The sequence below is a fragment of the Stigmatopora nigra genome, chromosome 3 (assembly GCF_051989575.1).
Source record: "Stigmatopora nigra isolate UIUO_SnigA chromosome 3, RoL_Snig_1.1, whole genome shotgun sequence".
Taxonomy (NCBI): domain Eukaryota; kingdom Metazoa; phylum Chordata; class Actinopteri; order Syngnathiformes; family Syngnathidae; genus Stigmatopora; species Stigmatopora nigra.
The window spans coordinates 8,560,810-8,576,821 of record NC_135510.1 but is presented as its reverse complement, the minus strand read 5'-3'; the positions used below and the strand labels follow the sequence as shown (position 1 = coordinate 8,576,821).

Genomic DNA, 16,012 nt, shown 5'->3' with positions numbered 1-16,012 from the left:
GTGGTCGGACAGTTACCCCCAAAACCGTCAGTAATAATTCAGTAACCATTGCAGACCACAGGCTGCATGCAGCTAGTCAGCCTCACTCAGCATCAGCTGTCTGATGTTGAGCAGGACTTTGAACTCACTGCACACTAACTGAGATGCGGTGGCGTGAAAACAATCGACACTATATACTTCCTCCGATTCTTCTAGTGTGACTGTTTTCGGATCGTCTTGACTGTCGAAACACAAATGAATGAGCACAGTGAGCTCATTGGGAAAAAACTGAACTCTAAAATTCTGCATGCTTAGCAGTTTCCTTTTTTTCTTACAAAATAGAACATTAATGTCTTTTGAATTGTGCCCTTGCTATATTGTGGTACATTTTGAACACAAGGATAAGTTTAAATTATGATTTGCAAGACCAAATCAGGCCACAGGAAACTGCTAAACTGTAGTCAATGTTTTCACATAGCCTGTAAGTAATGATGTAATGTATCGCTTGCTGAAACATTTTCTTAACTATTCAATGTTTCATTACATTTCAGTTATGCGATGTTAATGCATGTTTAGGTAACATTTGTTTTAATGTTAATTATTTACTGTATTGACTTATATGTCAGGGGTCACCCAATTTAGAAAAGTTTTGCCAATGGTGAAACATTGTTATTTTTCTAGGAATGTGTGTCCTTTGAAATGTAAATATTGGGAGAGATTTCTAGAAATGAAGTGGTGCACTTCCTTGCATAATCGAATTATTGTGCAATATTATTAGTCAGATAAGTTAAGAGGTAAAATATGTCTTGCTGTGGGGAAAATAAAGGGGGTAGGGGGTATCATTTTTCCCCCCTCTTCTCTCTTTTGCCCTAATACCAACGCTATTCTTCCTCCCACCGAGGTCAGTTAGCTGCCACTCTCCGAGCTATTATTAATCAACCAGCGGTCCAAAGACGGAGGGGAGTACTTTTGGACACCAGGATACATTTGATTGGGACCTGTGCTAGGATATGGTGAATCTTTGTGTATATGTATATAAGAAATATATATAAAAAAAAATAAAAATAAAAAAATATATATATATATATCTAAATTTGCAGCTTTTCGTAAAACCCTTTTTGGACGTAGAATATTATGCAAGCCCAAACGCACGCACTGGCTAAAGACACAGGGACTCACCCCCCTCCTAATCCCTTGTAACTGTCGTACTGGAGACTCAGCCTTTGTGTTGCGTCTGACCAGCTGGCTGCCAGAATCAGCATGTGCAGCTGTCCACTGTGACAAATGCTAACACACCACCGTCGGTACATGGAGACTCCTCCTCCGTACACTGCTACCATGACATTGCCAGAAACACACCTAGGTTGACCTAGTCATTTACCTCAATAAGGCCAGTCCTGAGGTTGAACCTCCTAAAATGCTTAGGGGGCATGCCCTCAGTGGGAAATTGGCCGCATAATGTATAAGGTTGTCATTAATAGCCCCCTTCCCCTGAAAAAAAAGTTTGTATAAACATCAGTGCTCATTTTCATCTCTTTTCTTGTTCAACTGTTTATAAATCAGCTGCACAAATATTTATATGCTGAACGAGGAAAATGGCTGGTCTGGCTTCTATCTTTGCCCGTCTTTCCTCCCTATCTATCTATTTGCGCGCACAAGCTCCCCACAGACTTAACATGTCAAGAATCCAGGCTTCATCCATGAAATCTGCCCTGTCACTGGCTATTGTTTGGCTCCTAAAAAGGCTGACTGGACAGGAGTACGTGTGATGTTTAAAATTATCAAAAATATTCAGCCATAATCAGATTATGAGTGAAAGCTGGACGTTAAAGTAGTTCACCTCCCATGCATTCATTACTGCCCATAATCAATGTATCATCCTTACTAAAAAAATACAACCATTACGGTGCATGGCTTTTGTGACTCTTTAAATTCACCTGCTTCCACCTCCAGAACACACAACTGGACAGTCCAAAAGATTGTGGATCCACGCCGTGTAATTGTTCCTCTCAACCATGACCCCTGATCCAGATCACTGTACAACATCTCTGTTAACTTACGGAGTGGGCAAATATTCTTCTAATGGCCTACACAACAACTACAAACAGAGATGAAACCAAAGAGGAATCCATTTTTCTTTTTATTGCCCTTTACTGACTCTATTAGTATTTTTATTTTTTTTTATATCTAAAAGGTTTGGTCCCAAAACTGTGGTGGAGAACTAAGCAGTGTAAAGTGAGTGTCTATTTTCGTTCTAGCGGAGGAGCAAACTTCACCGAGATGCATTACATTAATGAAGCGATAACCAAGCAACACTCGACAGGAAATATCTTTTAAACAACATTTTGACTGCACTTTGATGTAAACACTGTTTGCTGAGCTCCTTAAAAAATAAATAAATAAATATAAACCTTAATCTAAGTGTGCACAATGCAATCTACACTTGAGATAATTAAAAAGATAAGTCAGTCGAGCGGGAATAAAACCAAGCAGACCACCATTCTGGCCATCAATTCGCATAAAAGGAGAACAAGAAAGATGATGTTAATGCAATTCTACATGTGATTGCGTGCACTGTACAGTAACGGTGCATAAAATGTGTGTGTGTGTGTGTGTGTTTTCTGTGGGCTGGGGCGGATGGGGGCCGATGGGGTGATAGTGGTGAGCTGGCTTGTCGATCGATGCAGTGATTGGCAGTTAATGGCTTTTCCTGTTCTGCCTTGGTAACCCTGGCCTGATGGCTGTTGCATCTGATCAGGGATGGCAGATGGTGTTTGATTTTCGTATATAAACCTCTGACTTTGTGGAGATGGCTTCATCATGTTTAATGATTTAAAAGTTAAGTTGAAAACTGGGTGGGGTTCATTGCAGGAATGTTCATTTGAAAGAATCAGAACCTCCAGATGTGGTCTGTCTTAAATATGTGCATACATAAATGCTGTTTGACCAACATATGTGAGCTAAAAACACAAGTAAAGGAGTATTTTTTTAGCAGTGTTCACAATACTTATGATGGATCTGCTTAAGAAAAATAAAAATAAATGGTGAGGATAGTTAAGTACTTTTCATTCCATTTATACTTCTGGCAAGCAAACACTCTCCAAATCCTTGAATGAGATGTTGCGATAATGTGCTTGTGTGTATTTCAGCATCAATTATGTGAGTGACACTCATTTCACATATTCCCATTTTTAATTTTGAACAGCTCCATGAGAGATCACTTCAACAGTAGCTGCAAGGACATTCTCGATGCTTCAAACTATCTCAATATGGCTACTCCAACCTAACCAGAAGATATTAAGGAAATTCCTAATTAGTGACAGAGCTGTGTCATCTGAAGGTAGGATTTATGCTTGACTGATCCAGCTGTTCTTCATTTCAGGGCCCTTGCTGACTTGTTGATGTTGACTGACAGAATAAAATGATCTGCCAAGAAGGGCATCTATGTGAATACTACTTAAAACATCTTGTCTTGATGAAAAAAAAATACTCAAACCACTTGCTTTTATTTCCAAATAAAAGTGATAGAGTGAAGGGGTGAGAAAAGAGCACAAATGATATATGGGCAGGGCTTAAATTCACTGTGTAGTAATACACATTACAACTTTTTTTTCCCTTGACTACCAAGTCTATTTTGAGTATCAGTTTGTCATGGAGGAATGTGAAAGCCATAAAGTATCAGCGCCCTTGAAAAGCTAAAGAGCATTCTATTCCCCAACTGTTCTTGGTGCCTCTTTCTTTCATTGACTATCACTTTCTCCCACTCAAACCTATTTTCTCTTATTCCAGGAGAAGTTCTAAAGTAAAACGCAGGTGTAGAAGACGACACCCGTGGGAAAGATAACGTTTGGGAACATTCCTGGATCCGAAAAAGAACTCTTAGCCCCTAAAATTCTTCTTCTGAAGAACTATAAAATTGCCTCAATCCCAAGACTATCCCTTTGACCCCTTTGAGCCTCCACCCAACGTTCCCCATCGCTACCTCTGACATCACTCCATAATAATTTAAACAAGGGATTCTATTATCTATCTTTTCACCGTATTTTGCATTGAAGGATCAGACACATGATGAGAAAACAAGATGCAAATGATATTTTCCAGAGGCCCCAATAAAAACCGCATGACACTCGGGGCCGCGTCGTTTAATTACCGAAGAATGAAATCTTTTCTTCTACATCTGGAGGAAGCATCATCCACATAACGCTGATAGATTTACAGCTCCCATTTTGAGCCCTTGACACCAGCACATGGTGAATTAGGCAAAAACTGGATGGACAGCCATAACTAAACCAACCTAAAGCCTTGGTAGGTCACAAGAGACTTTTGTGTCACAAATAAATTTGACTTTGAGGAGTTTGTATAAATGTACTTGCACATGATAAACAAGAAACAAGAGTTTTCAAATCCAAAGGTAATTATTTTACCTCAAAGTAAAGAGACTAAGTGTAATGGAGTGAGCACACTCAATTCCCAATTAGATGATGGGGGACACAGCCAGCATAAGTTCAGGCTGGACAGCCCTGGATCACCAGGATTCATAAGGGAGACCAATTTGTTGGTGCAAAGATTTAGCAGACTTTCCCACATTCAAATTCAATTCGGAAATAAGAATGTTGCATTGTATATATGCATCTCCCACATGGTACATTCTAAAACTCTACACCAACGAGTCTCACTGGGCTAACTAGCAGACTCCAAATGAGTGCTCTGTATCAAAAGATGTCACTGTATGTTTCCAAGACCCAGATGAAAGAACAAAGGAATCAGGAGCAAGTGGGATGTATCCACACATTAGCACTTTATACGACTATACATGTTCCACAGTCCAACCAGAACAAGGGTCCCAATGAATCGCCTCTGGCCTATGAGAGCAAAGGTATCTTGACTCCTCATCAGTCTGATCATCCAAACTGGCTTTCATGTAGAGCCCTACTGAACACAGACCTCAGAGATGAGTAGGTTTGCAGCCTCAACCACGCGTAGGCCATTAATCTGGTGACTAAGCCACTGATGTATTGATGGCACAGAGCCGGTAAGCCTGCCTGCTTCACTCTCATCAACCCTTCACTTTTAGAACTACATTGAGTCACGGGATTGTCAATCTGCCAATCATCACAGCAACTTTTAGCTACCCATAGACATGGTCCACCGGGTGTTGCCATTAGTCAGGGATTTTTGGCTAAATTGGTCACTAGGACATAAATTGCATTACGAACCTTCATCTGAGCCACGAGGCAACGTCTAATGTGCTAGCATGTAACAAAACAAACAAAAAAATGTCGACTTTTTATTCTTTTTGAGTGGCAGTCTTTAGGAGTAGGACATTCCAGAAGGTTTTAGTAGAAAAATAGTCTGAATAAAGGTTAAGCACCTTATTAAACAAACAGGCTAACGGTCACAATTGGTTTAGTGTGTTAAAAGACTTGATCTGTATTTGTACCTGATTGACTTTTAACCTATTTAACTTTAGCCACGTGGGCCGATGACAAACACTTGTCAAAACAATATGCATTGGGAAGAAGTCCCAATATGTGATGATTAACTTATACACTGTGTGTGGGTATGTCTACTATAGTGTGCAATCTAAAGCTTCTGAATGTAAAATGGGAGAATGGGCTGTCTCCCAGGATGTGCAGCAAGCGCTTTATTAGAGCGGTAGTACCAGTAAATCAGCGCTCAGCTCTTCCTGGAACTGCTGCAACCTTTCCCACTGAGCACTATTACTGAACAATCATAGCCAAGCATGATAATTAGAGTATCTATCCTTCCCACCCTCCTTCCCCCCATCCCATCTCTCCATTCTGCTCCTACACCTCCTCTTCATAGATGTCTAGAGGGCTAGACCAAGGTCCAGATTGATGTCTTATTGCCAAGAAGCTTCTAAGATTACCTGACATTCTTTTTGTCTCATCACATGTGTAAAATGATTGAAATTTCGAAACCATGGGAAAGGATTTAAATTGAGTAGCAAAGAACAGCAGGGGCTATAACATTCGATAACCCTGATGATGGGTCAGATCTGGAAATTCCTCAAAGTCAACCATCTGTTTTACTGGTCACACTTGGCCTCACATTTAGTGCCAAGTGTGGAACTACAACTTACTAGAGCTCATCCCTCAAGCGCAGGCTATAGCTCATTGCAGAAATAAATGGTGGCGGCTCTAATCACGGATGTAAAGAGATCACCAAACCTGCAAGCCAGTGAGAAGGATCATCAACGAAACATGCTGATGCCATGAAGCTGCTAATCCCTTCATTTACTTTACAGTCTCTTTCCTCTTTGCTCTGTGGATTTTATAAATACTTATTCATCATGCTGGAGTGTACATTAACTCTTCTGGAACGCACTGAAGGGTAAAATCATTGTACCGTTACTATCAAAGACAGATGTTTTGTGTCATTGGCCAGCTCCTGAACTCGACTATACACGGCATGTTGGTAAATATACATACACAGATATTATCTCTCTCTCTCTCGCGCTCTCTCTCTCTCTATATATATGTGTGTATGTATCTATATATATATATATATATATATTGATATACATCATATGTTCAAAGGTTGTGTAGGTATGATATGACACTGCGACAATGAATTCTTCTAGTAGTAACATTTTTGATGCGTATGTTCAACAATGCAAACCCAGACTTGGAGGCAGGGGTGTCAGGATTTTCTAGAAAGAGCCCTTATTTGATAGTGGCGGCACTCTCTGCCGCTCAGTCCATGGCCAAGCGGCATCTGGAGTGGATTTTGTGCGAGCAGACACTGAGGAACATGATTACATTCAGCTAACTGTGCTCTAAACTGATTATGCAAGTGCCAAGCTAATGGACTACATTTGCAAGAAGAAAAATAACATTCAATCAATCTCAATTACCGTCGATTGCACCGGCCCACGAGACAAGGAAGGTTGCCAGCTAACCCTTACGCCCCCCAACACACCACCCATATTCCTCCCTTTTTCCCGAACCTTTGACTGGAAGCTAGGGCCTGTTTGGCCCCACCCATTCTGTCTGGCCAGAGCAGCCAGAGCCTAAGAGCTGGATTAGTTCCACTCATCTCACCTCCAAACTAACACATAGTTTGCCCTGAGGCTGTCTATTAGTATCAGAGCTATCATATTCACATGTAGAACTGGAAAAGGAGAATAGAGGCTAGAGGGCACATATCTTCCAAAAGCAAACTGCACACAAGCTAGCTATTTTATTTTGAGAGGGATGTTGGGGGGTCACTTGGGTAGCTATCATAATCAGAGGTACATTTAAAAAATACAACATTTGTCCGACCTGGCAAAGCAAAACTTCAGGCTAACAATACAAAAGAATGTTGGCAGAGCCTGCATTACTTAGAATGGAATCTGTCATCAGAGGGCAGATTTCACTGCAAAAGAAGTCATCACCCCCCCAATGTTTGGTGGTCTGTGTGGTTAGGGTGACTTGCTAGATGTTTCTGTGGTCTTTTGGAACATTCCAATACATGAGGTGGTGGGGTTGATATTTTTAGAAAGCCCTAATATGGGCCACATACCACAGACTCTCAAATTATCCCATGCAGCTTAGCTCTAGGTTTCAACCTCCCTTTTTAATTCCAGTAATTACAGGGTCCAATTTATATAGAGCTGTGCACACAAAGGGTCTGTTTAATGCAAACCAGTTTGATTTTGGCAAAGCATCCTCGGCGTCAGCCACATCTTACACTCTGTGTATGTTGATTTGATTTATTTTCCCAGAAAAGGTTGAAAATTGAGCTATTTGTATGAGCTTCATTTAGGGAAGACTAAATGTGTGGGGATTTTCCTCTCTTGTCCTTGCATAAAGTGCCAAGTTTGAGGTTACAGGCGTAGGCTAATAAGGGTTTTGCATTGCCAGTATCTCTACCAAGACAGTAAATTCAACAGTGCTAAGACTGTGACACCAAGTGCAGAGTCAATGCTGCCAAGAGGCCTTACAGTCGTGTACTTGTTGTCCGTTAATCACATTTGTGAGTCATAAACTAATACTTGTCAACAAGCATGTTTTGTTGTTTCTGCATCGTCAACTTTGGTTGAGGATTTAGATGAGTTTAAGCAATCCTCTCTGGGTGAAAATTCAGGTACGTTTTGGACGTTTTTTCAGTGAACATGTACCAGTTTTAAGAAACACGGCACCAACGTAAGAAGCTTAAGTCATAAAAGTGATCATTTCTAGATGTGTTGTACATATTTAATCCCTCCTCAGCCCAAGCAGCGCTATGACATATGTCTTCTCTTCAAAAGTTGAGCATAAAATTAGACATGAGAAAATCTAGTTCTCTTTTTCTCTTGGGCTGGCTGCAAAGCGAAAATCATACATAGAATGTAATATAAAGTGTACATTATTTCTTTTTTCAGCAAGCAATCCCACCCAAAAGGTGTGAAGATGAGAAATGAGTTGCCACATTTATATGGTTTAATACAAGACTGTCATTAGAATGGAGATTGGTCCAACAGAAAGATCATGACTGTGGACTCTTAACATTTCATGTTCAATGTGCTATGCCTATTTAATGAGCATGTAAAACTAGGGATTTTCTCTGGTCTTCCAGATTAAACTCGCCTTCTCGTTTTGCCCTGGACCTCATTGGTGACATTAATCTGAGCCTGTCTCTCATCTTAACCTTTTAAACAAAACCTTAACATCACCTTAATATCACTCTCTGGTTCTCTCAGTACTCATGCTTTATAGAAAGTAGACCTGCATACTAGCCCAGTGGTTGCAATAAAGTATGCATAAAGCAAAATTATTTTATAGTTTTTTTTTTTAGGTTTTAAAGTGATTGGACAGCAAATTTGCTCACCTGGCTTTTAATATATGCTTGTTAAAATATTCTATAAAAGAAATCAATTTAAAAGTGTGGAGTAATGAAAATGCATTTTCTGTAAAATAACCACTTTGAATGGAGTCAACGTTTTCAAGGAGAGGATGTATGTTTATATTGTATATTTAAGATTATTTTGCAGTGTATGTAACAGTTTAGAGAGAGGATGTGTTATCTATTCTCTGTCATTTGTTGTGTGCTTATCCTATGTGTGTGTATGTGCCAGTTTGGGTTAAGTGTAGAGTGGTCAAACCGCAGACTCACAGGATAGGTACCTAAGTGGAATCAGGGCTGTTAGATTTATGGCCATTTGTTCGGAGAGTGTTCATCCATTGGCTATTATGGAATGATTAGAGGAGAAGGTGAAGCTCCAAGTCCAGCAAAAATCAATACGGCTGTCGAGAACGATTCAGCCTCTTCTGCTCCGGGGAGTATTAGCACCAAACCTCTGTCTACTCTACTTCTTCATTCGTCTCACAGTGATCCACCTCACATCTAAAGACCAGCTTTATCTGCTATGTTCCTCTCATGGAAGTAATGTGGACTTCATTCTATGGAGCAACCGAAAAGAGCGCGGTTGTCTCAAGAGTGGAGCTCGGTCACTGTATTATAATTACTCTGCTTTCAACATAAGAGAGACTGTCTATGGGTTCTTGTGTACCACTCGCTGTGAGTATGACCAAGCAAGTTAGAATTTAACAATATCAGTTCCAGATTGATAATTGTGCTGGGGATGAATCCAGCACATTTTTCTTCTGAATCACTTCTTCTGATTGTTCTAATATTAATAATATATATCTTGTATTAATATTTTATTAGAATGACATTATTTGTTTAGTAGATATTTAGTTTTCTCTTTTTATAGGTCAATATCGAAAAGGAAATCAATTCTTAATTGGCTTACATGTGTAAGTAAAGATAAAATGAAAACAAAGTAATCAGATAGATATGCGCTGTAGACTACATTATTGGACCCTTTCATATGCAATGCTGTGACACTAATTTCTAAACTATGAAAACTAGTTATTAAACCCAACAGCATTTTTACGAGCTATACTTTCCGATCCATAAGAACAAACAGCCTTTCTCTGTCTGATCTGAGTACATCAATCTGGTGGCACACTCGAGATGAATTTGAGACTGAAGCAACTAGCTAGAAGCCGACTTACTAACCTTGTAAAGTTTGAGGCTGGCTTCATGTCGGGAATTGACCGTGTGCATCCTCAACTTCTCCAAGCTGTTTGTGTAGTAGTCACAGGCATTGCACTTCAGGTGCACTGGGTTGCCGATGGCCACACATTTTAGTCGCCATTCATTGCCTTTGCCTCCTTCCTTGATATGGGCCACCAGCTGGTACTTTTGCACATGCTTGTCCGTCTTGCAGTGCAGCTGGAAGTTTGCCTTGAGCTGAGTGGTGTAGTGGCACAACTTGCACTGGTGCGAGTCACCCACCACGGCACGCCACTCCTCCTCAGGTAGGTTGCGCTCGGCACCCATGTGGATGCCGAGCACGTCCAGGTTGTCGGTGGTGAAGCGGTTGCACACGGCACACTGGAAGAGTTTGAGCGAGGGGTCGCTAGTTTGCGATAGACTTTCTCCTAGTGTCATCAGCTCTTCCGACACCAACTGTCCACTGCCCATGCGCATATCCATAGGGAGCTCTCCACCTACTTGAATGAGTAGAGAACAGACACAAACAAGGACAAAAAAGCAAAGCGGGCTGTTAAAAATAACATATTACTAGTTCAAGAAAGGATTTGCAATATAGGACTCTTAAAATTCTGTCTTATGGATACTATTGGCAAGCGGCCAAGTGGTCATCGGCCTTACAGATCTGGGGGTCGTAGGTTCGATCCCAGGAAAAGGGGTGTCCGGAAAAGCTCACAGCCCGCGATCACAAAACACTCATTACCCTTGTTTGTGTTTGTTTAACACTTTCCCGAATTAATGCTCTGGTAAGCAGATGTGTAAAGATTTTCTGAATAAGTATGTAATGTCAGCCCGTCGTCTTTTCCAGCACTCGCCTGCTCTATTATGTTCATTCCTCGTAGTTCAAGTTCTGGGAATAAGGACTATAATGTGTAAACTGTGCATTAGTATAGAGTCATAGGATTATTTTTGCGTGAGGGAGTGGGTTTGCGGCTTTTTGAAAGGAACATCCTCTATTGTGTGACCGAGGATGACACAACTGACATTTATGAACCTAACATAACGTGTCATCATTGCATCCCTGGAAACATGCTTATTAGAACTCACCTCACAGGAAAATAAAGCAGATGGCGAATGGGGAAAAACATTAGTCACAGTAATCAATTCCTGTTTGTGTCTTTGAACTGGCAACAGTTAGACAAGTCTGCACAAACTGTGGGGTTCTAACGGGCACGGTAAACACGCTGCTGTGTTGCTTAATTGCCCATGCTGAGTCCTCTAACCTTTCTTCTTCGACCATAATAAAATACAAAACTACACTTACAAAGCTGTAAAAATAAAAAGAGAAAGAGAAAGCCAAATGGCCAGCTTTAGCAGCAGTTCAGGGATAATCTTAAAAAATGACTGAGACTAGCTGCCTTTGGGGAAAAGCAAGGAGAGGAAATTTTGCCCCCCTAATTAACCTTTTGGTTGCAGGGAAAATTGGGTATCAGAAAAACTGCAGTCACAATTACATCAATAGAGTGTCACCTAGTTGTGGCAAGGAAGACAAATAGTATTTCAAAGTAATGACCTTCTTCCCAATACTTTGCAAACTTTGTCGCTTCTGTGCTAATGTCTATTAACCCTTTATAATGCACTCATTGAATTCACTGGCAGCCACTGAAGGAGCTAGTCCTCACAATAATCGCTGCCAACCTCACACAGTCAAAATGAATTGAGTGTATCATGGCGTCAATGGCAGAAAAATTTGAGCCTTTAAAGGCCAATCTTCCAAGTTTAAATTAAGTGGACGACTATTCTCGTCAATGGTATACAATGAGCTAAATACTAAAATATAGAAGAAATAATTCATTCAGTCATTTTCCGTACTCCATATACTGAAAAATAAACATTATAAATGAAGAAAACTTAAAAACGGATAAAACTCTTCTAATTACATAATGACTTGAGTGATTTTTCAAAGCTAGTGGCATTTAATTAAAGAGCAAACTCACCAAGTGCAGGGGTCAAGGCAGCCATGCTGGGATCTAACGGAAAGCCCCCCATCAGGAATTGGGCCTCGGCTCCTGTTGGGTCTATCTTGAGGCCCGGGGGCAGGCTCATATTTTGTGTTAGGTAATACTGATAAAGCTCGGCCTCGGAAGGCGAGGGCATGGCTCCCAGTGCCAGTCGGCCATGTTGCATTTGAGTCACGTTCTGCTGGAGGAGCATCATGTTGTGCATGTGCTTCTCGCTGGTCATGTGGATACGAAGGTTCCGCGCAACGTTGGTTTCGTAATCGCATACCTCGCAGCGCCAAGTTGGTTTGCTCTTGGGCTTGGTTGGCGAGGGGGCTCCACATGGTCCAGTTACATGGGCGGAGGACTGTGTTGGATGGTGGTGGGCAGGGTGATGGCTACTGGCCTGGGTCACAGAGGGCACGGCCACCACGCCTCCCGGGCCGTGTCCAAACACTTGCTCTGGCGCGGATCCAATGGAGCCTCCATTTTGCAACGTCTGCATGTTGTTTAGGTGTTTATCCGACTGCATGTGGATGCTTAGGTTTCCTTTAGTGGTGGTTGAGTAGTTACACACCTGTAAAACATTGGCAAACAAGTATTGGTTCCAGGAGATGATAATCAATGCAAGGAAACACAGAGTTGTCTTTTAATTTGTTCTAGACTCAGGCTTGCAACTCAAAATGTTTATCTCTAATTTAGTCAGGGAGATGACTGGAATAGTGATTCATTTATTTCAGTCTCACTGTCCTCGCAGATGATACATTAGAATGTAAAGTATTAAATAGTTTGTGCTACATGGTTTCATGAATTCAAGTTGAGTCATTTCCCCCTTCCTGTTCATCACAGTTTTAAGACAATATAACGCAGTCACCCAGACAGATGGATATTAGTCAATAATTTTAAATAATAAAACTAAGTTTGTGACGGTAGATAAATATGTATGTTGAGTATTGTAATACAGTCCCATGTGTTATTTTATTGGGGTTCATATATATGTTGATTTGAGGACAGTAAGACCACGACTAATCAAGATAACATTACAACTAATGATATAATTTACCATTAAATGCATTAAACTAGCAGGAGCCATTGTTGCGCATGTTTAGGTGGTCATTTCAAATACACTGCTTGTAATTCTCGTTAAACACCCTGGAATGTGATAAATAACAATGAAATGAAGCAAGCACCATTCATCTTTTAAGTTTGTGCATGGAAGGCTAAATACATATGACACCGTGACACATAATATCTTAGAAACATTAAAAATTGAACATTTCTCAGAAACTATAAAATGTTAAACATACCTCACATCGAAAAGGTTTGTATCCACAGGTATAGCTTTCGCCCCGCGCTAGACGAGGATGACTTTGACCACTGCTGCAGTACGCACATGAACCTCCAGAATCTGGGTGCTTTTCTTTCATGTGAGCCTCCAAAGTCTGCTGATATTTGTAATGCCAGTTGCATTTGGGACACTTGAGTGTCTTGCATGAGTTACGTGAATGCATCATGGTCATGTGACCACCCAAAGAGCGCGAAGAACCGAGAACGGTGTCACATTTAGGGCACTCCACCCCACTTCCTATAGTGCCGCCAGGCCCGTGGTTCTGCGAACAGTCATTTATCCCTGTTAAGTCACAGGAACCTCCGGGTTGGGGGTGAATGTGGCCATGAGATGATGGATGCAGGTGATGATGATGGTGGTGTGTGTGGTATTGTTGCAGAAGGGACCCGTTTTCCACCTCTTCCTCAACCGGGCAATCATTTGGTTCTGGAGCTGTGGCACTATCTCGATTGGCACTTTCGTCAGCAGCAGCGTTGGAGGAAAGCGGTGAGAAAGAGGTGCCAGGAGTGTCCTCCTCACTCTTTCTGACATTGGCTGCTGCCATTGCCATGGGAACGGTAGTTCCCTGGCAGTTAAAGCTCAGAGGGACCTCTGAGGATCTCCCCCCACCTTCTGTAGCTGAAACCTCCTCCTTGGCAGGGGAGGAAGTGGAAGCAGGGGATTTGCTGTTTAGTGTGTAGCTGACCGCGGGGGTGCAGGTAGAAGGCTGGAGAGTGCTACTAGGCATTAATAAAGGAGATTTGGAAATGCTTTGGTTTGAAATAGCTGGTTCCCCTGCTTCACCTCCTCCACCGGTACTATTAACACCACTAGTCACTGCTGTGCCTTCTGCCTCCACCTCATTTTCCTCCCCTAACAATGGTTTCCCTTGCTTTTCCTCTGTACCCACCACCTGGCTGGATAGGTTTTTCGTACTGCTATGGCCTTCACAAGCCCCATCCGTGCCCGGGTAAGTTGACTCTTTCCTGGCAGGCTCCTCTGTTCTCCCCCCATGTAAAGACAGGGCATTTGAGTCTTTGGCAGAGCCTGGCGTTGAGGGAAGAGTGGATCCTTTGGGCGTGCCCAGTCTTCCAAGGGGCAAGACCGAGCTCAGCTGGGTTTGCTTCTGCTGAAGGCTGGAGTCAGAATCTTTGTTCAAGAGGGTCTCACTACCTCCACTGCTGCTTCCAGGCTCCAGATGGACACCACTGAATGTGCCGTAAAACGTCTGACCAGAGTTCATAGGAAGCAGGGGAGGTGGCACAGGAGTGCTCTTATTTTTTGGTTCCAGGAAGCTGATGAGGGGCTCTTTGTCTTTCCCAATCCCCTGGATGATAGCAGATGCATGGTTGTCCCCCAATAGACGGCGTTCATCCTCACACAGCGTCATGCGGTGGTCGTGGACAGCATGCGTGGCAAAAGAACGTGCATAACCAAAGGACAGCTTGCAGAGAAAACACATGAGAATTGGTTTACCCTTGCCATAGAGGGCCAAGCCATCAAATTTGGAAAAATCCACATTATTGGGAACATCTTTGGATACACAGGACCTCTTGGCAGACCCATCACTGTTAAGGTAATCCTTGTTACTTTTGTGCCGCACGTCAAAGACACGAAAACTGTGCAGGACAGGACTGAGGCCTGTCATAGATGAGGTATTGGAGAAACCTTGGTCTGAGTTGCCAAACCACTTCCCAAAGGATGAGGCTATGTGGAACGTGTTAATGATCTGAGGGTAGACTGAGGATGAAGTCCCGGCAGGTTCCCCTGGTTGTCCCCCACTAGTGAGAGAGTTTGTGGGAAGCAAGCCGGGAACCATGCCCCCACTGCTTTGGATCAGCTGACTGAGGCTCTCCACAATGTAGGCTGAGCCATCTGGTTGGTAGACGATCTCCCCAGCTAAGTTCTCTACATCACTGCTCTCCTCTTCATCTTCCTCCTCTCCCTCTTCACTTCCACTATCAGGCCCACCTTGCCTTTGAGTGGGCTGATGACGAAGAAGTGTCGGCATGCCCCCTCCTCCTTGAGACATCACTACCCCGGGAAAGGGTTGAAGACCTGGGAAACAGCTGTCAATTTCCATTTCATCCAAGTCCTCCAATTCTTCCTCTTCTCCACAGCTCAACCCGTCTTGCTCCTCTCCTTCACGGCCCTCTCTCTTGGAATGCGGGTGACCGGTGGCTGGGCTATCCCGGCGAGCCTGGGTTGGCGTTTGCTTTGACTGGGACTGCAGTTCTCTCACGTCGTCATGGAGAGCACAAGGATTTTGGGGTTGAGAAGGATATGGAGCTGAAAAAGACAGCGGGTCCAGTGAAGGGGCCTGGTTGGTGCAAGGAAGGTGCAGGCTCGGATGATCGTTCCAGGGCTGTGGAGGTTGCTGCTGCTGCTGGGGGGAGCTCAGCCCATCGTCTGTCCCAGAAAACACAGGAGACTCACAGCTGTCCATGCTGATGCCTACATGAGGCGTTCATCGCATCCAGGCCTGAGAACAGAAGGGTGGGGAGACAGGAGTTCATTATTTGTTGTTTCTAAAATGATTCAATAGTATAGAGTACACAGTACAGGACAGGAGGAAAAGTCAAGACTAACCGCTTGAACAAAGAGTGTGTTTATTGCTCATTGAAATGGGGCAGTAATGTATTTATGAAGAAGAAAATCAAATATATTCTAGAAAAACTCTGAATTAGAAAAAATGTCAATGTGTTCATTACGCAAAATTAGG

At 42.4% G+C, this 16,012-nt stretch overlaps 1 protein-coding gene across 1 annotated transcript in view; it reads right to left on the bottom strand.

Annotated features, from left to right (window-relative positions):
- zfhx3b (zinc finger homeobox 3b) overlaps positions 1–16,012 on the bottom strand; it is a 118,742-nt gene that overhangs the window by 60,941 nt on the left and 41,789 nt on the right. Inside the window, exons 2-4 of the mRNA XM_077712915.1 lie at positions 13,271–15,772; positions 11,961–12,540; positions 9,988–10,484 (exon numbers count right to left, since the gene is read on the bottom strand). Of these exons, the coding sequence (XP_077569041.1) occupies positions 9,988–10,484; positions 11,961–12,540; positions 13,271–15,736 (3,543 nt within the window). The 5' untranslated portion in view covers positions 15,737–15,772. The remainder of the gene's footprint in view (positions 1–9,987; positions 10,485–11,960; positions 12,541–13,270; positions 15,773–16,012) is intronic.